This window comes from Rhinoraja longicauda, chromosome 17 (genome assembly GCF_053455715.1).
Source record: "Rhinoraja longicauda isolate Sanriku21f chromosome 17, sRhiLon1.1, whole genome shotgun sequence".
Lineage (NCBI taxonomy): Eukaryota > Metazoa > Chordata > Chondrichthyes > Rajiformes > Arhynchobatidae > Rhinoraja > Rhinoraja longicauda.
In genome coordinates, this window is record NC_135969.1 from 36,416,459 (window position 1) to 36,439,706 (window position 23,248).

Genomic DNA, 23,248 nt, shown 5'->3' on the forward strand with positions numbered 1-23,248 from the left:
ACCTCGGGAAGGCTCAACAGTTGGTTCTGATGACAGCCCCAGAACCCCCCCCCCCCCCCCACCACCCCCCCCCACTTATAGAATGTACAAGATCATGAAAGGAATTGATCGGGTAAATGCACAGAATCCTTTGCCCAGAGGAGGTGAATCGAGAAGAAGAGGACATAAACCTATGTCTGGGCAGGTGGGACTTATGTCCATGGGGCATGTTGGCTAGCATAGATTAGTTGGGCCGAAGGGTCTGTTTCCATGCTGTATGACTCAATAACTCGGAAGCAAACATTAATTGGTAGACGGTGTAGAGTGGTAGACTTGCTGGCTTACAGAGCTGACAGTGCCAGAGTCCCGCATTCAATCCCGACAACGGGCGCTGTCTGTACGGAGTTTGTACGCTCCCCCCACCCCGAGACCGTGTAGATTTTCTCTGAGATCTTCAGTTTCATCCCACACTCCAAAGACGTCACAGGTTTGTAGGTTGGTTGGCTTGGTGTAAATGTAAAATTGTTCCTGGTATGTGTGGGATAATGTGCGAGGATCGATGATCTGTGCGCCGAAGATCCTGTTTCCGCACTGTATCTCTAAACTAAACTAGACTATAGAGGCAATGGGACAGTTGAACCAGCTCAAATATCTTCTGGGTCATTCCACCCCAGGCAATGCCGCACCCCATCACCACACTCCCCCACCCCTGCCTGCTCTGCTACCAAGCCATCCTCATTCAGGGGAATTATGCTGTGTTTCCGCAGAGATGTGTTGTGGTTGTGTTTGTCCCAGCACTGAGCAGAAGGCCTCTTTTGTCCCCTGGTACAAACGTTCTCTCTGTCTGGTGACGTTGGAGACGGACAGTTTCACACTCTCTGCCTCATCTCTCCAGCTTCAGTTCTGCTCCGACGGTAAAAAAAAAACACGAATAAAAGTAAAACCGGATGAAAAGACGAGAATCGTGAAGTTCCGAAGACAAGATATAAATTCTAAGCCCAGAACTGTGAAAAGCTCAAATGCTAAAGAGAGAATTTTCTTCAACCTCCTAAAGTAACTCATCAATACCTAAATTTTGCACTGCACAAAGTGACACTAACACACTGTCCCTATCTCTGTTAAGCTCCCTTAATGTAAAATAAAATAAACCAACTCAATCCAAGAGTTATTTGCCAGCGTACCTCCAGATATTTTCTTCATTGACTGACAATCAGACCGAAGAAGGGTCCTGACCTGCACTCTCACCTATCCATGTCCTCCAGAGAGGCTGCCTGATCTGCTGAGTTATTCCAATATGTCATTCCAGCATGTTATAGTCATATAACATGGAAATGGGTCCTTCGGCCCAACTTGCCCATGTCGACCAAGATGCCCCAACTACACTCATCCCACTGCCTGTGATTGGCCCATATCCCTCCAAACATTTCCTATCCATAGAGTTATAGAGTCATACAATGTGGAAACGGGCCCTTCTGCCCAACTTTCCCACACTCACCAACATCCCCGCCTACACTTGTCCCACCTGCCCATACTTGGCCCATAATCCATGTCCTCTGGTCTCAATTCTCCTACTCTGGGCAAAAATACTCTGTGCATTTATCTCATCTATTTCTCTCATGATCTTGTACACCTCTATACGATCACGCCTCATCTTCCTGCGCTCCAGGGAACAAAGTCCTCAACCTCTCCCTTTAGCTTAGATCTCAAGCCCTGGCAACATCCTCGTGATTCTTGTCTGCTCTTTTTCCAGCTTGACAATATGTTTCCTATAACATGGTGACCAAAACTGAACACAATACTCAAAAATTGGCCTCACCAATGTCTTATGCAACTGTAACATGACCACCCAACCTCTATACTCAATACTCAGACTGATGTTCAAATACATATCCATGTACCTGTCTAAAAGTCTTTTAAGTGATGTTATAGTAACTACCTCCTTTGGTAGCGCGTTTCATATACCCGCCCCCTTTGTGTGAACCCACTACCCTCTGTGTGAACAGTGTTGTGTCTATATTATTCAGACTTATCTTGCCCACCTGATCTAACTTTTACAATCACGAGTAAATAATGGGGGGGGGGGGGGGCTTGTCTGGGGCAGAATCTGTGTGTCTGGAATCTTACCTCGATACATATTATCATCTCATTGAAACGTACAGAATAGTGAAAGGCTTGGATAGAGTGGACGTGGAGAGGATGTTTCCACTAGTGGGAGAGTCTAGGACTAGAGGTCATAGCCTCAGAATTAAAGGAAGTTCTTTTAGGAAGGAGATGGGGAAAAATCTCTTTAGTCAGAGGGTGGTGAATCTGTGGAATTCCTTGCTGCAGAAGGCTGTGGAGGCCAAATCAGTGGATATTTTTAAGGCAGAGATAGATTCGTGATTCATACAGATGTCAGAGGTTGTGGGGAGAAGGCAGGAGAATGGGGTTAGGAGGGAGGGATAGATCTGCCATGATTGAATGGCAGAGTAGACTTAATGGGCCGAATGGCCTAATTCTAGTCCTATTCCTTGTGCCCTTATGTTGTGAAATACACTGTGCAGACAGATCATGTAGATCAAGAGAAACCCCAGTGGATGATGAAGTACTGTTAACTGCAGATAAGATGTCAATAGAAGGAGCTGAAATGAGGAAGAAGCAAAGGGAGGGAAACCTCGAACACAGAACCCTGTGGTTACTGGAAGTCTGAAGTGAAAATACCCATCATGTTCACCAGATCGGACTATCTGAGGAGAACGAAAAACTAACTCATTCTCAAGAATCAAAAGAACATACGTTTAAGGTGAGAGGGGAAAGATTTAATATGAAACTGAGGGACCATTTTGGTGTGCACACGGAACGAGCGGCCTGAGGAGGTAGTTGAGGTAGGTACGGTCGCAACTTTTAAAAGACATTTGGACCGGTAGATGGACAGGAAAGGTTTAGAAGGATATGGGCCAAACACGGGCAGGTGGGCCTAGTATCGATGCGGCAACTCTGTCAGCATGGGCAAGGGGCCTGTTTCCATGCTGTTTCTGGTTCTGGTTCTGGTTGATTACTGCGCAAACACCTCATGAGTGGTTACCTCGCGCAGGTCGGAGTGAGTAGAGTAGCGATTAAATTTTGAAGTGGGCCTTTTTGACCAAGTTGAGGAGATCTAGTCGCTCAATCCCCTTTTTGAATGACTAAATCGGGAGCGGCACGTGTGTTGGGTGGTAACATATTCCATTCCCTTATCGTCCTTGGGTAAAGGGAATATTGGTAGCAAAGTTTATTGAACTTTAGCGAGTTGATGATGTAGGGACCGGTATTTTGTCTTGTTTCATGGCAGTTGGTGCTCTGGGATGACGGAAGATTTGATGGTGTGATTTTGTGAATCTCTCTGTAAATTGCAATAAGTCTTAGCCTGATTCTGCGGAGCTCTAGGATGTCCCATCCGAGAGAAGTCAGCATATTATTCACGCTTGACTCTATGTCTCCATTTGATGACCATTCATTTGTGATGTCCAGTTCTGCTACAAACCTGACTGGCCGAGAATTCGAAATGGTTGAATTCCACTGAAAAGCAGAGCGAAAACTGCAGGCGCTGGAGCTGAAAGTCATCTCTGAAAGTGCTACATTAGCATCACTTTACAAGACCAAGCAGTAGAGGGCTGCCTTATCTTCACTCAACGACAGAGCACAGGGAGTCAACAAACTCCGGCAATACTAGTCCTCAGAAAAAAGTATTCATATCTGCTTTTTCTTCTTGTATACGTGTGTAGCCGTAGTGAACTAAAGGAATTAAAGGATGTTCCTTTGGGAAGGAAATGAGGAATTATTTCATTGGTCAGAGGGTGGTGAATCTGTGGATTTCTTTGCCACAGAAGGCTGTGGAGGCCAAGTTGATGGATGTTTTTAAGGCAGAGATAGATAAGATTCTTGATTAGTACGGGTGTCAGAGGTTGTGGGGAGAAGGCAGGAGAATGGGGTGAGGAGGGAGAGATAGATCAGCCATGATTGAATGGCAGAGTAGACTTGATGGGACAAATGGCCTAATTCTGCTCCTATCGCTTACATATTGTATTAATATGTCAACAAATGTCACACCAGGCAAAGCCGAGTTATTAAATGAAATGCACAAGTGCAAGAAGCAGTGGTCTCAACAATGAGAGGCGGTGATTAGCTCCTGATGGAGTAGCTCTTTGGTTTCCCCAGTGGGTTGGTAAATCACCTTGCCGACAGTAGAATTGAATTCTGTTATACTCTTGCAAGTGCTTCATGAGTGGAATCTTCTTCTCAGCTGCAGAAGAGTATCGCGTTTGTGTGTGCATGGAGTATACAATTATATCAATTTAACGCAAAAATAAGCCATTTCCCCACAAAAGGAACACACAATTTTGGGGAAGGCATGTGGAGTATCATTTAGTAGGCAATACTTCGAAAAGAACAATATTTAAATTAATTGGATTATTATAGACTGTTAGAAACGTGCAGCAAACAATCTGGCCATCAAATCAATTGTTGCATTTTCACCGTAAAAACACAATGTGATTCAAGTCTAGTCAATTAATGAAGCTTTAGACTTCAGGCCATTTAAAAAAGAACGTGCGAATATAAACCTGATTTTCCGCTGTCGATCACGACAGTGGGGTGGCACGGTGGCGCAGCGGCAGAGTTGCTGCCTTACAGCGCCAGAGGCAGAGTCCCGGGTTCGATCACGACCGCGGGTGCTGTCTGCACGGAGTTTGTACGTTCTCCTTGTGACCGCGTGGGTTTTCACTGGGTGCTCCAGTTTCTACCCACGCTCCAAAGACGTGCAGGTTTGTAGGTTAATTGGCTACAGTAAAATTGTAAATTGTCCCCCGGTGTGTAGGATAATGTGAGTGTAAAGGGTTGATCGCTGGTCGGAACGGACTCAGTGGGCCGAAGCAGGGATAATCTTCATTGGAAAGCCAAGAGCTGCTGTGATGTTATTTACATTGGCACAGCCACACCTGGCCCGTAAATTATGTTGTAAATATTAAAAAGTATTGTAAATTAAACTGAAAATATAATTCGGTTTTAGCTAGAAAAAAAAATAGAATCCTTTGAAGTCCTCAATACAATTTTTGAACGCAGAATAACGCAAATGAACACAAGAAGAGGTTGTTGATCTTTTTTGATGCCCTTTATTGAAGTGTGTTGGTAGCTATGTTATTAACCAACCTATACAATAAGAATGTAAAATTGTTTGGCCAAAGTAAAAATTTCAAAACTTAAAAACTAACCACAGGTACTATTTCATCAAGTGTAATTTAGGGTACTTACAAATATATTTACAAATGTAACAATCAGAAGTTACAGTTTCAGTTTGTTAAATGTCAAACAATGTGGCGCTTATGATTTCTGTAACAGAAGGAGTTCGGAGTATAGTCTCTGAACCTGGAATCAACAGAGGTGCTGGCAGTTTCTTACCCTGCCTTGAAATAGCAACTCACTTTTTATTTCCTGTGCTTTATACCCTTGGTTTGTACAATTTAACACAAAGAACAATGATAACTTTCTGAATTTATTGCAGCAATCACCACCACCCCCCCCCCCCCCCCCCACCTCCCCCTCCCCAATCTTTGCACATCCCCCAATCCTTTCCACTCGTCATTTTAATTTCATGTTTCATGCACTTTGTGTTTTCATGATTGTTGGCAGATCAATTTCCCTCCTGGGATAAATAAAGTTCTATCGTCTAGTAGCGTATCGTATCGTATACGAGCTAGGGGGCATGAGGTGCGAGAAAATGACCCTGGAGTTCACAAAAGTCATGGCTTACACTTTAGCGTTGACTTTGGACAGATTAGAACTCTTCACAGTTACTTTTATGTACTTTCACGTATGAAACATATCTTTGTTGGTGCCCTTTCGTGGCGACTCTTGCATACTTGTACTGTGTGCAAAGAAAGAATCTCAGGATACCAAGTACACGTGACAATACCGTATCAATTCACCTCCCAAGAACGACGCAAAAAAGCTGGAGCAACTCAGCGGGAAGTCTGAAGAAGGGTCTCGGCCCGAAACGTCACCCATTCCTTTTCTCCAGAGATGCTGCCTGACCTGCTGAGTTACTCCAGCTTTTTTTGCGTCTGTCTTCGGTTTAAACCAGCATCAGCATTTCCTTCCCACACAATCATTTTCTCACGTTTGCTGTCTCAACCATTCACGCTGCAGAATAACAAGGGTGCACGTTTCCCAAGTGCCAAAGTGCAGGCAGACAATGAGATTTTTGGAGAAAGGTTTGATTAATTTCAATGGATGTAGTATTTTCACTTGAGATGCTCATTCCCAGAGATATATGAATACAAATACCTACGACTGGAAAGTAATGGTATTGGACATGTTATGCCAATGTGATTTAGTACTTGGCTCCATGTAAACACGGGCATTAAAAATTCTATTTTATATGGTTTGTTACAAGACATGATAACCAGCGTAACAGTTGTGTGGAACTCGTGGCACATTATTTTAAAATTCACAGGATCCTTATGGCACAATAATTGCAGCATAAATTAGTCTATTAAAATGAAACTAAATATAAAGAAGATGCACAACTATCAGATGTGCGGTACGATTCCTAACCCTATATAAAGCTAGTTGCTACAATGTACGTGCAACAAAGTTCACTAGTTAAGTAGTCAGGTGCCCTTGTGGTATAAAAGACAGACAGATAGTCGCCAATAATTGTGGTATCTTCTATTTATAGTGAGATCAGGTCTGTAATATACAATCCAGTGGGCCATACAAAGAATGTTGCAAAGGGCAGCATGTGAATATCACATTACAGTACCAACTAGCTCATTGAGAGACAGTATTTTAAGCTACTTTTCCAAGAAATATATGTTTCATATTTTATTAACAACTAATATAACAGTCTCCAATCTATCAAGTGCATTCTTTATTTCAAATGGCATCCCCATGAGTGTAGGGCTGTTGTGCTTATCTTTCATTATTTAACCTATTCCCTCCCCCCCCCCCCCACCCCCCCCACGCCTCTCCCCTCCCGTTTCTATTCTGAAAACGTTTAACAATTATTGCTTTCAACATAACATTATTGTATTGCATACGTTTTTTTTCCCTGTCCCAGGAATTTGGCAGAACTAGGCTAAGTAGTCAATTCCCTTCACACTAAACTTAAAAGCCGTCTCTTGAGGTTAGTTACACAGAAAGGTGGTAGAAGGTCAGTGGATCCTAACAGTGAAGAAGCTTGGAAGCTCACATCCTGAACATAGGCAGCTAGCAATGCCCGCATTACGTATACACGGGCCAAACCCTCACCTATTACACCCTTCAGTCAGTGCATGAACAAAAGACTTAGTCATCTATTTTAAGGCACTTCATTCTGAATTCACTATATTCTGCTGCCACATTCAGTGTTTCATGAATTACTTGTTTAAAAATTCTTCTCTTCGTCACACCTTGAGCTAGTATGCGTGTAGAACAATTACCTAGGCACAGTTCAATGCAAATACATCTAGTGAAATTGCATAGATCTATAACAAAGTAGAGGATTTAGCATCATATTCCTACTCTTACAACACTGTCGTAATAAAACATGGTTAATCCGGTCATTGTGCAGACCAGTTGATTGATTTGCCCTGACAAAATTAGACATTACTCTTTCGTCATTATTAATTCCTACAGTAGGAGTGTGGGGAGTATGTCACAATACACCATCGTAAATAATCAGCCTTACCAAACGGTTCTGTACATTGCGATGGACACAAAATGCTGGAGTAACTCAGCGGGACAGGCAGCATCTCTGGAGAGAAGGAATGGGTGACGTTTCGGGTCGAGATCCTTCTTTGGACTAAAATAGGGGCCCCTAACTCTAGTCTGAAAGAGGGTTTTGACCCGAAACGTCACCTGTTCCTTCGCTCCAGAGATGTTGCCTGTCCCGCTAAGTTACTCCAGCATTTTGTGTCTATCTTCGGTTTATACCAGCATCTGCAGTTCCTTCCAACACAGTTCTGTACATTGCATTGTAGTATAAATAAGGGCAGAATTGTGGGTGAAATATGAAGGAAATTATGGTTGGACACACAATTTATTCCACTCAAGAGTAAGACCCATCTGTATCAAGTTAATCATCAGTGAATTAGAAATTATTACTCACTCGCAGAATAAATTGCATGCCGTAGCTTAAATTCACCTCCCCATAGCCCCAAACTACACCTTGCCTGAGAAATTGTCCCGTTCCAATTGTACCAATTCCCTCCCCGTGATCAACCGAGTGACTGAATGCCCTGAACTGGTCATCATTATAGACACACACCATCAAACAATCAGCAAGATTATCTGAATAACCTCGTCGAGAGCATACACATTATCAAGTAATAATTTGATAAGCAAAAAGCTGTTTGCATTTTTAGCAGGTTGCAGTGCCGAAAGACTCAACATGTAAATCTACTATCAGAAGAGGTATCAATAGAAGACAACAAGGTAGATTTCCAACTGCACTGAACATTTTCTTCTAATAGTTCCACTCTTGCCGTTTAAAAAATAAAATAAATAGCACATCATGTTGGCTAGTTTAAGCATCACTTTAGATATACTGAACTAAAATCATCTTTTTTCAAACAAGTAGAACTATTTTTTTCAAAGTTAATTTAAAAACATATCTAAATAAGATTGTGTTCAGATATACAAAATATCCAAACATTTCACTAAAAATCTTGCCTTGACTTCCTTAAGTGTTCATGGCCAATGCACCAAATCCTCCACTAAAAAAACAGACTGAAGAAATATCATGTATTGAAATACTGAATACCTGAATGTGCATTTTCATACAACTAAATATTCAGAAATAAAAAAAATAGAAACCTTAAAAGGGCTAGTGTGAAAACAAAATCAAGTGTAGTAGGCAGGTCATGCAAAAATCAAAAATTGATTGTAAAAACGGATTAAAATATATTAAGTAAAAGTTAAGAAATGGAGAAAAAATCTGAATTAAAAGGTACATGAAATTTTTTTTTCCCTACACAAATTTCTTTTCATTCGAACAATGGGAAACTCCATTGTCTATTTTCTGGGCACCTTCACAGTCTGTCTGTATCTCAGTGGGTCTGTCTCCTTGCAGACAGGCACGTTTCTGATCAATGTTTTCATGTACTTTGATTTATTCTGCTGACTAAAACGCTTTCAGTCGTCCGATAAATACATTGACCATTACAACAACACAGGCGTTTGTTTTTAGGCAAGTAAACAAAAAAAAGAGAGACCTTTAAGGAAAAGTTAAATACAGGAGGAGCTTTTAAAAAAAAGGACTTTTAGTTTTCTTGCTAACACCCATTTTCACTATCCTCCATACTCATACTGCTTCTCCGACTACTTGTCTTGGAAGCGCCGGGTGACACAGATGATAGGAGAGGGTCTGCACCTTCGCCAGGGGAGAGAGTATCGTCCATCAGGATATCCTCCAGTTTGCTGCCCAGTTTTGCGGGAGCATTGTAGGGGCCAATGTTGTCGCTGAAGTTGAAAGTCCCGTCGGTAGGGTCCAGCGGAATGCTGCAGGAAAGGTCCACGTGGTGTTGGAGACTGTGGCACTCACCGATCGCCGGCTCCGCTTTAATGTCCCTTCCGATTACATCGGATGAGCAGAGGCTAGAAGGGTTGACAAGTGGGAGTCCATGTGCACGGGCTTGCATTTCAAGTTGCTAAGAAAAAAATTAAGCAGAAAAAAATCACTTTGAAAAGTAAGCTCATTCCAGATTTATCCACTATCTTTAATTTAACAAGATCGTTAAAATGTTGAATGGACATTTGGCGTACAGGTGTGTTGATCATTAAACAAAATGTTTGGTATTTCACTGTAAGGATTCTCTCAGCAATTCACAGCTCCAAGGAGCTGCAGTTGCTAGTTTGCGGGGGAAAAAAAAGACACAAAGTACAAAACTCAGCAGGTCAGGCAGCATCTCTGGAGAACTTGGATAGATGACGTTTCGGGTCGGGACCCTTCTTTCAGACTGATTGTCTAATCTTCAGCCAGATTACCTGCCACGCTTTGCCTGCCTCTCCTCTATCCCAGTTGTCTTCCCCCATCCCCACAATCAGTCTGAAGGAAGGTCTGGACCAGAAACGTCACCAATCCATGTCCTCCAGAAATGTTGCCTGACCCGAGATGAGTTATGGACTTTGTGTCTTTTGTAAATCGGCATCTGCAGTTACTTGTTTCTAGTTAACTGGAGCAGTAAATCACTGAGAGAATCCTTGAAGTGCAATACCAAACATTTTGTTTAGTAATCAACAAACCTGCAAGTTAAATGCCCGCCCGGCCCTTATTGTCTTCTCTAGATTACTAGTGCAGGAACATGATCGCCAACCGATGACAAATATTGTGAGAAATCCCAAATGTTGATGAATTTCTCAGTTCCCCTACTTTTGATTGTGAATGTGAGAAGCTCAAATGTAATCCTCAACAGGACGTTATTTGCCCCATTCTCATCGTCACCTTCCCGAGTGGCCTTCATATTATGTATATTTTGGGTGTTCCGTTATATAACTGTGAAAGCATAGGAGAAATGCAGCAGCACACTCTGATTAAACTGCACGCCCGAAATGACAGAGCGATGAAATTTAACAAATGGCTTGAGGGGGGGGGGAGACATATTAATGGGTGAGGAAATTGCAACTATCAAAAACTTCAAATAGATTGATTTCTGCACAAGACCCTGGAGAAATGGTGGGCTTCTATTTACTCAACCAGCTGGAAATAAATGTCGGAAGGTTTAAACATTTCTTAAGGTCATAAGTGATAGGAGTAGAATGAGGACATTCGGCCCATTAATTCTACTCCGCCATTCAATCATGGTTGATCAATCTCTCCCTCCTAATCCCATTCTCCTGCCTTCTCCCCATAACCTCTGACACCTGTACTAATCAAGAATCTATCTATCTCCGCCTTAAAAATATCCACTGACTTGGCCTCCACAGCCTTCTGTGGCAAAGAATTCCACAGATTCACTAAATACATTTCTCCTCATCTCCTTCCTAAAAGAACATCCTTTAATTCTGAGGCTAAGACCTCTAGTCCTAGACTCTCCCACTAGTGGAAACATCCTCTCCACATCCACTCTATCCAAGCCTTGTATGTTTCAATGAGGTCCCCCCTCATTCTTCTAAACTCCAGCGAGTGCAGGCCCAGTGCCGACAAACGCTCATCATAGGTTGGCCTACTCATTCCTGGGATCGTTCTTGTAAGCGTTTCAAACTTTCAAACGTTATCTTAGCCAACCTGTATTCTCAGTAGTAAGTGTCGGTTGGCATGCTCCAGTTTCTTCTGTCGTGACTCAAAGTCTTTTGCTCTGTGCTGTTCTTTCTGAAGCCTTCTGATATAATCCACAGATGCCTTTAGAATAGTTCCTTTGTTCCAACGCATGTCTCTGTAAAAATGATCAAAAGATGTTAGACAGAATTCGCTGGAGGCAACTTTGGAGCAGAACAAAATTTAGCATCATTAAATTATGCTAGATTTTACTAACTGTCGGAAAGGGAAAAAAACATAGCATCAACACACTCATTTCAAACTTAGCTGCAATTATGATTTAAAAGGAAAACAATGACATTTCTGAGTAACCCCACACTCTCAGTACCAGCAGTAAATTACATTTTATGGAGTCAGAGTCGTCGGCATGGAAACGGGCCTTTCAGCCTAATTCGTCCCTGCTGAACAAGATGCCCCATCTAAACCAGTCCTATTTGCCCGCGTTTAGCCCACATCCCTCCAAAACCTTCCAACCTTTCCTATTTTATTCCAAAATGATTGCAGCACTCTCTTTGATGGCATTGAATATGACTGTAAATTAATTCAGAGAAAGCGATTGCATGACATTTACTTCCCAACTGTTGTAAGAAACATATTGACTATTGTGAATATTTCACTATTGCACTATTTCATCAACACAGCCATTTCCAAATTGTCAACTGAGCAATTGTTCAGCTAGAGCATCCAGCGACACATGAAATAAATGGTCCCTCCTTGTACGGTTACTTTGGTGTTTGATCACGCTGTGTGTCCAGCCATTTGCGCCCAGCCTAGCAGCACAAATAAGTACTGACTCCCTCGAGTCTGCAGCAAGCAAGTTCTTTCTTATCCCACCAGACATGGGTTCCCCAGCGATAATCCAGCAAATATTTCTGACACAGACCAAAATCAGTTTTTAGCAAATATGCCGTGCGAACAAACCAGGCTCTGTCTGGTTGTGATGCTTTATAAGGTTCACAGCAAATAGATGTTCCACTGGAGGAAGAGCTCAATGGCATAGCGGCTCAATTTTATATCATGCTTTATCTGGCATCAAATAAAATTAAAGGCTTTTCCAAAGAACACTTCACACTTCACAATTAGCTGAATGTCAGTTTGAAATGAGAGGCATTATTTAATTTCTGGCTGGATTCGCATGCTTCACATACATTTACTAAAATGTAAAATTACATTTTAGTAAAACAGGAAGCAGAGCGAGACAGGAGATCTCTGTACAGGACTGCATAGAAAGGAACTGCAGATGCCGGTTTAAACCGGAGATAGACACAAAAAGCTGGAGTAACTCAACGGGACAGGCAGCATCTCTGGAGAGAAGGAATGGATGGAACTGCAGATGCTGGTTTGTACCGAAGATAGACACAAAGTGCTGGAGTAACTCCGCAGGTCAGGCAACAACTCTGGAGACAAAGAATAGGTGATTCAGAGTTTGAAGAAGGGCCTCGACCCGAAACGTCACCCACCCTTTTTCTCCAGAGATGCGGTTTGATCGGCTGAGTTACTCCAACACTTTGTGTTCATCTTGTACAGGACTGTTGAACAACAATCCCCAATGCTTTTGTGAGAATTTAAGTGCTGTCGCAGATTAGATAAAAATTACACCTTCAAATAAAGCACTCTGTTAAGCTATAACAAAGATTAATTCTTATCTGAAAAATAGCTTAGGTTTAGGTTTATTATTGTCACAGGTACCAAGGTACGGCGAAAAGCTTTGTTACACATGCTACCCAAACAGACCAGATATCCGTTTCAGATACCGAACAGATTTGGAGGGGTATGGGACAAATGCAGGCAGATGGGAATAGTGTAGATGGGACAAGTTGGGCCAAAGAGCCTGTTTCTGTTCCGAAGAGCTTTTTGACGCTACATACCATACTTCGATACCATCAGGTCAAACTTGTACAATAGATAGAGCAAAGGGGAAGATACTGAGTGGAGAACATAGTCTCAGCATTGGAGTGCATAATTGAAAAAGTATATGTTTTTGAGATATTCAAAACACACACCAATTATCAGCCAACATGATCAATGGATTATTGAGAATAAAACATGAAGAATGTTATTGAAGTTGTACTTACGGATCATTAGACTTTGGAATTAACGTGCCCAGTTCCTTTATACGATCATTGATATTGAACCTCCTCCTCCTTTCAACTTGAAGAATCAAAACAAAACATAACAGTCTGGAGAATAAAATACGTGTTCAGATATAATAAATTTAACTGCCGTCATGTATGACATTGGAATGTGCCACAACAAGAGTCTCAGATGCTGGTTTAAACCAAAGACAGACACAAAATGCTGGAGTAACTCAGCGGGTCAAACAGCATCTCTGGAGAAAAGGAATAGATGATGTTTCGGGTCTGAAGAAGGATCTCGACCCCACACGTCACCTATTCCTTTTGGCCAGAGATGCTGTTTGACCCGCTGAGTTACTCCAGCTTTCTGTGTCCATCTTGGGTTGTGATGTCTTTCAGGTTGGCTCAAGAAGATAACAAGAGAAAGTGCCCTTGAACAAGAGAAAGTGCTCCAGCAAACAGGTAATTAAAGATCTTCAGGGTTTGTTTTTAAAGGGTCTGTATAGTCCCCCATTTTACGGCGGTCACGGTGGCGCAGCGGTAGAGTTGCTGCCTTACAGAGAATGCAGCGCCGGAGACCTGTGTTCGATCCCGACTACGGGCGCTATCTTTACGGAGTTTGTACGTTCTCCCCGTGGATCTGCATGGGTTTTCTCCGAGATCTTCTGTTTCCTCCCACACTCCAAAGATGTACAGCTTTGTAAGTTAATTGGCTTGGTAAATATAAAAATTGTCCTTCGTGGGTGTAGGATAGTGTTAATGTGCGGGGATCGCTGGTTGGCGCGGACCCGTTGGGCCGAAGGGCCTGTTTCCGTGATGTATCTCTGAACTAAACTAAACCAAAAAGGTGTAATAAACTCATGATTACTTTGAAATTTAACACTAAAATTTAATTGGATTGAAAACGTACTCAAATTGTGATTGTCTTTCTTCTGCCGCTCTTTCGCGAGTGCTCTGGCTTCGGCTTCTGTAAACAAAAACTGCAAGTTAAGGACAGAACAACTGGGCTTTGTAACACAAACACTTCCCTTTTGTTTCATTTTAAATTCCAACAATGTTTGCTTCGCACTGGCAAATAATTCTGCACACTGCACAACAAAAATGTACATTTAAAAAAAGGATAAAAAACTTAACAAGCCATCCCACTTGTGTTAAAACGTTACCGCCAACACTTCCTGATCATACACAAACAATAATTGTTGCTGAAGTGACGATTAAAATAAATTCTATGCGTCAGAACTTGCCTGGTAATATGGCGTTATGCATTTTCATAGAGGGGCTTTTGAAATGGAGATCCATGCTTGCAGCCATTGATTCTGTGAATTATATATAGAAAACAATTTAAACTACAAGTACCATTATGCTATTTGAATAATATAGGGTTATTTTAGCAAACTATACCGAATGAAGCAGTGAAGTGGGACACTTGGATGACATACATGGACAGTCACGGTGGCGCAGCAGTACAGTTGCTGCCTTACAGCGAATGCAGCGCCGGAGACCCGGGCTCGATCCCGACTACGGGTGCTGTGTGTACGGAGTTTGTACGTTCTCCCCATGACCTGCGTGGGTTTTCTCCGAGATCTTCGGTTTTCTCCCACTCTCCAGAGACGTACAGGTTTGTAGGTTATTGGACTTGGTAAATGTAAAAAACTTGTCCCGAGTGGGTTAGGATAGTGTTAGTGTGCGGGGATCGCTGGTCGGCGCGGACCCGGTGGGCCGAAAGGGCCTGTTTCTGCGCTGTACTTCTAAATTAAACTGCTACCAATTCCCTAATGTGATTTATCAATTCTATGTAATCACTTTTCTGCATATAAATTGCACTGTTGGGCTAATGCTCACAACATTGAATGCTTCTAATTTCAGCTCTACCTCAGTGTGGTAATAAATTGTACCATTACTTTTTTTTTTAAATCAACTTGTGGCAAAGATTACGGATAAAGGGGCAAAGGAAACATTACTGTTTCTGAGACCATTACAGTTCCCTGAACCATTGCTTCATTTATAAAGTGATAATAATCATATAGATACATAGTGAATGCAAAACTTTCAAGAGCTCTGAAAGGCTCTCAGTTCACATGGAACCCTTATAACCCGCATGTCTTTGATTACTTTGACGTAGTTACTCGCACAACGGAATTCTCCTTCAAACCAGACTATTTTTCAGGGCGGCACGGTGGCGCAGTGGTAGAGTTGCTGCCTTACAGTGCTTGCAGCGCCGGAGACCCAGGTTCGATCCTGACTACGGGTTTATCTGTATCCTATGATGATACCACTGGACATATAGTTTAGTTTAGAGATACAACTCGGAAACAGGCCCTTCGGCCCACCGAGTCCGCACCGACCAGCGATCCCCACACATTAATACTATCCAACACGATGGGGACAATTTACACATACACCAAGCCAATTAACCTACAAACCTGTTGGAGGAAACCGAAGATCTCGGAGAAAACCCACGCAGGTCACGGGGAGAATGTACAAACTCCGTACAGACGGCGCCCGTAGTCAGGATCGAACCTGGGTCTCCGGCGCTGCATTCGCTGTAAGGCAGCAACTCTACCGCTGCGTCACCGTGCCGCAGTGCTTCTGCCTTACTACTACGGATGCTGTCTGTACGGAGTTTGTACGATCTCCCCGTGACCGCATAGGTTTTCTCCGGGTGCTCCGGATTCCTCCAACACTCCAAAGACGTACAGGTTTGTAAATTAATTGGCTTCGGCAAAGCGTATAAATTGTTCCTAGTGTGTAGGATAGTGCTTGTGTACGACGATCGCTGGTCAGCACGGACTCGGTGGGCCGAAGGGCCTGTTTCCATGCTGTATCTCTAAACAAAACTAAACTAAACTAGGGATTATTCAGATGTGCTCCTAATCTCAATTTTAAAAAGCCCCTTTAAAATCTCAGATTTAATCTCAATCTAAATCCTTTTACTGCTAAGTGTGCTAAAGAAAGCAGACGTAGACAAATTTCTCCTCATCTGACCCTTTCACAAGTGGCTTGTTCAGAATCCAGTAGAATACAGTGTTGAATTTAATACAAAATGAGGAGGAGGGTGTGAGGATGTAGGTTTCAATAAGAAGTCAAATGATAGCAAGAGAAGGCAAAAATGGTACCCCAGCTTGATATATCATTAACGACTGCTGGCATATTAAGCAATGGTAAAGCTAGTTTTAAAGAGACTTTCAGCAATGTACTAAGTTGCGGTCCATTCCACATATTCTGGGGCTTTGGGCAAAGCCTTAATGCATAAATAATGCGCCTTGTATTTCGCTGAATTCATTGATTTTAAAAATCTGCGGACTTTACTTCCATGATATTTCTTAACTAATTTCTCCCATTATCTTTGCCATTTGCTCACCATTAATTTTGAGCTTTTATTTATCTAACACTATATGTTAACAAAGCATCTTAGTCAAAATAGAGACAATTCGATTCAGCTGAAAAATTTCCCCAGCTATAATTATCAAAATAGTTAATGCCTGTGTGAAGCAAACACACAAAAAGACTGTGGCTGCTGCAAATATGAAGATGGACACAAAATGCTGGAATAACTTAGCGGGACAGGCAGCATCTCTGGAGAGAAGGAATGGGTAACGTTTCGGGTCGAGACCCTTCTTCTGACTGCGAGTCAGGGGAAAGGGAAACAAGAGATATAGAGGGTGAGTTGTGCAGGAAAATAACTGCAGATGCTGGTACAAATCGAAGGTATCACAAAATGCTGGAGTAACTTAGCAGGTCAGGCCATCTCTGGAGAGAAGGTATGGGTGGACGTCGAAGAAGGGTCTCGACCCGAAACGTCACCCATTCCTTCTCTCCAGAGATGCTGCCTGACCTGCTGAGTTACTACAGCATTTTGTGATACCTTTGATATAGAGGGTGATGTCGACAGATATAGAACAGATGAAGTTCATTGGTCTGAAGAAGGGTCTATCCAGCTGAGATAGATGTCTTCACAAATGTGCATGTAAGTATGCAGTTGTTTCCTGCATGCCAGAAGATGATTCACAGGAATTGGCAGGAAAGCTCCATGCAAAATACATCTTGGAATTATTGACTAATAGTTTGCAATCTGTGGACTACAATCATGCAATTAATGTGTGCAAGTAACCCCACTGACTGATTCTATCCAGATTAAAAATAGATATTTTTTTCTCCACGTCTTTTATCTGAGCTAAAATGAAACGGGGAAAAAAAAAGTTGCTAATTGGCAATATTTTAATATTCATCGTGTTCTTGTGATTTTGGGAACATCTGTTCCCAGTCTTGTTCAGCTATCTTCAGCAAATGACATAACTAACCACAATTCAGGTCGAATTTAAAACTGGCCCACCCTACAGAAACGTGTCAAGTGAGTAGTTAAAATGGTTCTGCTTATTAATCCACACCTGTATCACACCTATTCCACAGCTAGCAACTTAAACTTGCCCTTCTGATCAGGTACAGAATATACCTGCTGGAAGATATTAGGCATGTTTTGTGCATATCAGTATCTTGGGGAGGGGGGGGGGGGGCTCTAGATTTTAACCCTTATAGTCGGTCGACTTAGCCTTTAGTAATTATAGTCAATATCAATTTGTCAAAAATATGCAGTTCTACACAGAGCAAACACTTTACCAGAATCAGCATCACTGGTTTTGAATAGCAAAAGTTTGATTTGTAATTCAAATGTAATTCAATTCAAACTTAATTCAATTTGCAACTAATAGTACGCACGACTATTATTAATAAGGATATTTAGAGCTGTGCAGAAATAACAGTATTAATTCATTACCTTCAGGCTGCAGAAATGCATTTGCTGACAACATATGACAACGCTGTAATATTTATTTTGTAAATGGTAAATGGAGCAATGCTGAATCTAGCATCCAAATTTCATGGGGGAAATGCTGGTGTTTCTTTGCGTAAATGTCAATACTTTCTCGCATGTGTGTGAGCCACCATTGAGGCCAGACACACAAACAAGTAAGCCCCAGACTTGCATTCGGTGGGATACTACCATTCTTCGGGCTATGCTCCACAGATGGACTTCATTAGGTCCAGTGAAGGACCCCTAAGTGTGAGGGGACATCAGGCACCAGGTTGGACTTGTTTCAGTGAGAGCTTCTCCAATGATTTCAATCATGGGAAGAGCCATGAGATACTCTTGTAATTATCAGTTGATTTTTGAAGTTGATTTTTTTTTTACTGGTCAGGGGAAAGATTTAATAGAAACCCAAGGGATAACTGTTTCACACAAAGGGTGGTGGGTATGTGGAACGAGCTTCCAGAGGAGGTAGTTGAGGCAGATACCATTGAGATGCTTGGACAGGTACATGGTTAGGGTAGATTTAGATGGATATGGGCCAAACGCAGGCAAGTGGGACTAGTGTAGATGGGACATGTTAGTCGGTGTGGACAAGTTGGGCCGAAGGGTCTGCTTCCAGGGATGTGACAGGGAATAATAATGACAGAGGGTGCATCCAATGTGTGGAATTCCTTGCTGTAAATCAAAGTTCGAAGAACACATTTTTTGAGACAAAATGCACGTTAATCACCAATTTATCCTGTGCAAATCTGTTTTTGGAGGTTGAGGGTTTGGAGATATAGTTCGATGAGTCAATTGGTATGAACCTGTTCTACAATGATGCACTTTAGATTTTAATCAGTAACAAATAAAACATCAAAGTTCAGTTATCGTAACAGTTTACCATGTTAAAGGTCCTACATATATATAAATAGCTCAAGGGACTTCAACATTGGACACAGAGTCATATATTAGAGCAAGTGGCAAACATTATAGCAAAGCAGTTTTGAGAGGATCTCAACCGAGGATAGAAAGATCAGGCAGCATCTCAGCTGTACCTGAAACTGCACTCCAGGTAATTGCACTAAAACTGCATATTGAGGAGCAGAATTTAAATAATTGCTTCATATTGTTAAATATATAGGCAAATGATTAAGTGGATCTATGCTCTGTGGTCGAAAATTCTAGGTAATATTAGTGACATTTAGTGATTGATAAGATCATGTCATAAGGTCATAAGTGATAGGAGCAGAATTAGGCCATTCGGCCCATCAAGTCTACTCCGTCATTCAATCATGGCTGATCTATCTCTCCCTCCTAGCCCCATTCTCCTGCCTTCTCCCCATAACCCCTGACACCCGTACTAATCAAGAATCTATCTATCTCTGCCTTAAAAACATCCATTGACGGTCTCCACGACGTTCTGTGGCAAAGAATTCCACAGATTCACCACCAGATTCACCAACAATGTTCTAAAGTCGATTAGAAAGAGTCAGAGTGTCTTTGTAAGTTATGATTAGTCAACTGAAGAAATGTTTTGAAGACAACAAGAATAGCAGACTGAGATTATCTACAGATATTATACAGGGAAGGCATCTGAGGTTTTCGTGGACATCTGTTTCGGAACTTAGTTGGGGATTTTAGAATAGTATTGAAAATTCTATTTCTGCTCCTATCACTTATGACCTTATGACATGACCTTATCAATCACTAAAACTAAATATGCAGTTTTAGTGCAATTACCTGGAGTGCAGTTTCAGGTACAGTTTTGCATTAGTAAATAGCTGTACATTCATATTCATAATCTCTCCACATAACAATGAATGGCGATATTAATAGTTCAACTTCATTTGCATTTACATGCAAAACTGCTAAACACATCAATCCCCATTGCCACAATCAATAGAAAAGGAAAAATGTTAGGTATGTTGATTTTGGTGAAAGATTGGACTGCAATGTACCTGTAAGTTCCCTTTTAATGTTTTGCATATTTGCTGGGCAGGAGTTGCTGATGTTGATAGCTTGAGGTTGCAATCCTGGGTTGCTGTAGACATCTAACATGTTACCAGGCACAGGCAACTGAAAAGCAAAAGAATGATTCGCATTATTCACATTTATTATTACTCGTCATGATCTGAAGGGCAAAACTAATTGGCACTTGGACAAACATGACCGTAAGTTAAGGAAAATAACTGCAGATGCTGGTACAAATCGAAGGTATCACAAAATGCTGAGGTAACTCAGCAGGTCAGGCAGCATCTCAGGAGAGAAGGAATGGGTGATGTTTCGGGTCGAGACTCTTCTTCATACTGAAGAAGGGTCTCGACCCGAAACGTCACCCATTCCTTCTCTCCTGAGATGCTGCCTGAACTGCTGAGTTACTCGAGCATTTTGTGATACCTGACCATAAGTTAAAGTCAGCATGGAATTCGGCATGGTCATGGTGGGCTGAAGGGTCTGTTCCTGTGCCATATTGTCCTACATTCCTTACAAGAAGAATCATGTCTCATTACTTCATTTAACTTCTTGCCTTAATTGCTAGGGGCATTGAATATAAGAATCAGGAAATCATGACAGCTCTCTAGGACTTTGGTTAGGCTGCATTTGGAGTATAGCCCACAGCTCTGGTTGCTAGAAGATGTGGAGGCTTTGGAGAGGATGCAGAGGGGGTTTACCAGAACACCTGGATTAAAGGGCTTCAGCTACAGGGAGAGGTTAGATAGACTTCAATTGTTTTCTCTGGAACGTTGGAGGTAGAGGGCAGACTTTGTAGAAGTATGTAAAACGATGAGAGGCTTAGATAGGGTAGACAGTCAAAACCTTTTTCCCCCATGGTGGAAATGTTCAACACTAGAGGGCATAAATATAGGGTGAGAGGGGAAAGGTTTATTGGAGATATACGGGGCAAGTTTTTTTTACACAGAGAGCAATGGTGGAACTCGTTGCTAGGGGAGGTGGTGGAGGCATATACGATAGTGGCTTTTAAGAGGGTTTTAGATAGACACATGGAAGTGCAGGGAATAGAGGTATATGGATCATGTACAGGCAGACGAGATCTGTTTAACTTGGCATCATGTTCAGCACAAACAATGTGGGATGAAGGGCCCTGTCTTATAATGTCTTGATAATGGTAGTGGTTGTAGCTTTCATGGGACATTGTATGTGCAAAGTAGAAGTGAGGTAAATTGCTGTCCACTCAAGTAAGACACATAATTAGATCAATACCTTCTGGGATAGAGGAGATGGGTTGATTGTTATCTCTTGTACTGTTTAGTATAGTTTAGTGCAGCGCGGAAACAGGCCTTTCAGCCCGCCGAGTCCATATCGACCAGCGATCCCCGCACACTAACACTATCCTACGCATACTAGAGACAATTTTTTTTTTTTCAATACCAAGCCAATTAACCGACGAACCTGTTCATCTTTGGAGTGTGGGAGGAAACCGAAGATCTCGGAGAAAACCCATGTGGTCACGGGGAGAACGTACAAACTCTGTACAGCCAAGCACCCGTAGTCAGGATCGAACCCAGGTCTCTGGCACTGTAAGGCAGCAACTCTACCGCTGCACCACCACGCTGCTCTGCTTTGAAGTTTCACTCCCCGAATCTCCAGTGCCCTTTGGCCATAACCTATGAGATAATGCACTGCAAGGATTTCTCAACACCCGCTGAGTTACTCCAGCATCTTGTGCCTACCTTTGATTTAAACCAGCATCTGCAGTTATTTTCCTACCTATTATAAAGCAGCTCCTTTTGATAGAGAGGAAGTTCTTCATGTACAATACTGCTTTGGGAACAGGACTTCTTTCTAAACTGAACTAACGTAAAATTGAGTGGACTTCCTTTAATTTAATCTTATGAAGCTTTCAAAGCAACAAATTATTTATTACTTTTATTAATAACCTCAAAAACACAACTCGAAAGCAAAATTATCTCGAAAGAGTGCTTTATCGTGTCCCATTAGAAATGTCATAAAATATTTCAGATACAGTGCTATGAGTTCCTGTCACTGATAGTCCATGGGTATTGGAAGCGATCATTTTGCACACATCATTATCTCACCGATTGAGATGAATAAACAATTAATTTATTTTGAACTATTAATCTTAATGGGGTTTGAACATGATCAAGTGAATAAACTTTACAATGGGACTAGAAATCTGGGTCTGAAATAACGATGGTCTCTCCTGGTATTGTGTTACTTCAGTCGTAATGGGAATCAAAATGTAACGGCATCAACTATGACTGCGGGTGGCACGGTGGCGTAGCGGTAGAGTTGCTGCCTTACAGCGCCAGAGACCCGGGTTCGAATCTGACTATGGGTGCTTATCTGTACGGAGTTTGTACGTTCTCCCCGTGACCTGCATGGGTTTTCTCCAAGATCTTCGGTTCCCTCCCACACTCCAAAGACATCGAGGTTGATAGGTTAATTGGCTTGGTATAGATGTTAAATTGTCCCTAGTGTGTGTGTAAGGCAGTGTTAATGTGCGGGGATCGCTGGTCGGTGCGGACTCGGTGGGCTGAAGGGCTTGTTTCCGCACTGTATCTGCAAACTACTGTTGTATCACAAAAGGGGAACATGTACAATGTTCAGATACAGGAAATCGTCAATTCCTAAGATTCAAATCATCATTTATTGATTATATTTTATCACACACAATATTAAAATGGCTTCCTACATCTGTACTCTTAATGTATTCTTTTGAGCTAATTTGTTGAAGTATAGTTTGAAAATGGTGCCAAACATGGTAACTCTTGTATCTAGACTCAGTGGACATAAAGAGATAAGAGCAAAGAAAAAAATAAATCTGAATTAAATTTGAGATATAAAATTACCGTATTGGCCATTGGGATTCCTGGGTCAATCAGTCCAAGGATATCATCATTATAACTCGACTCCAGGCTAATAATGTCATCAATAACATCGTCCATCTGTGACAACCAACAGAAAACACACCCATAAGAAACAATCTGAAGCATAAGGTCTCGTATGCCTTGAGATCATAGCCTTTTTTTACCCTCTGAAGGCAATTGAGAAACCTCTTTTTTCCCCCCTGCTAATTATCATCCAAATGTGACAGCCAGCACTGTGAACTTGACTGTTCGTAGGCTGGGCGTTTTAACAGGAGTCAATGCCTTCAGCTGCTGGTATCAGTTA

The 23,248-nt window shown here is 41.9% G+C and overlaps 1 protein-coding gene across 2 annotated transcripts in view; it reads right to left on the bottom strand.

The window, feature by feature from the left end:
• Positions 1-5,560: 5,560 nt before the first annotated feature.
• The window catches only part of LOC144601925 (microphthalmia-associated transcription factor-like), a 198,933-nt gene continuing 181,245 nt past the window's right edge, over positions 5,561-23,248 (bottom strand). For both annotated transcript variants that reach the window (XM_078414511.1, XM_078414513.1), the window contains exons 5-11: positions 22,927-23,022; positions 20,053-20,170; positions 14,550-14,621; positions 14,216-14,272; positions 13,306-13,381; positions 11,201-11,348; positions 5,561-9,623 (exon numbers count right to left, since the gene is read on the bottom strand). In XM_078414511.1, coding sequence (XP_078270637.1) covers positions 9,249-9,623; positions 11,201-11,348; positions 13,306-13,381; positions 14,216-14,272; positions 14,550-14,621; positions 20,053-20,170; positions 22,927-23,022 — 942 coding nt within the window. In that variant the 3' untranslated portion in view covers positions 5,561-9,248. The remainder of the gene's footprint in view (positions 9,624-11,200; positions 11,349-13,305; positions 13,382-14,215; positions 14,273-14,549; positions 14,622-20,052; positions 20,171-22,926; positions 23,023-23,248) is intronic.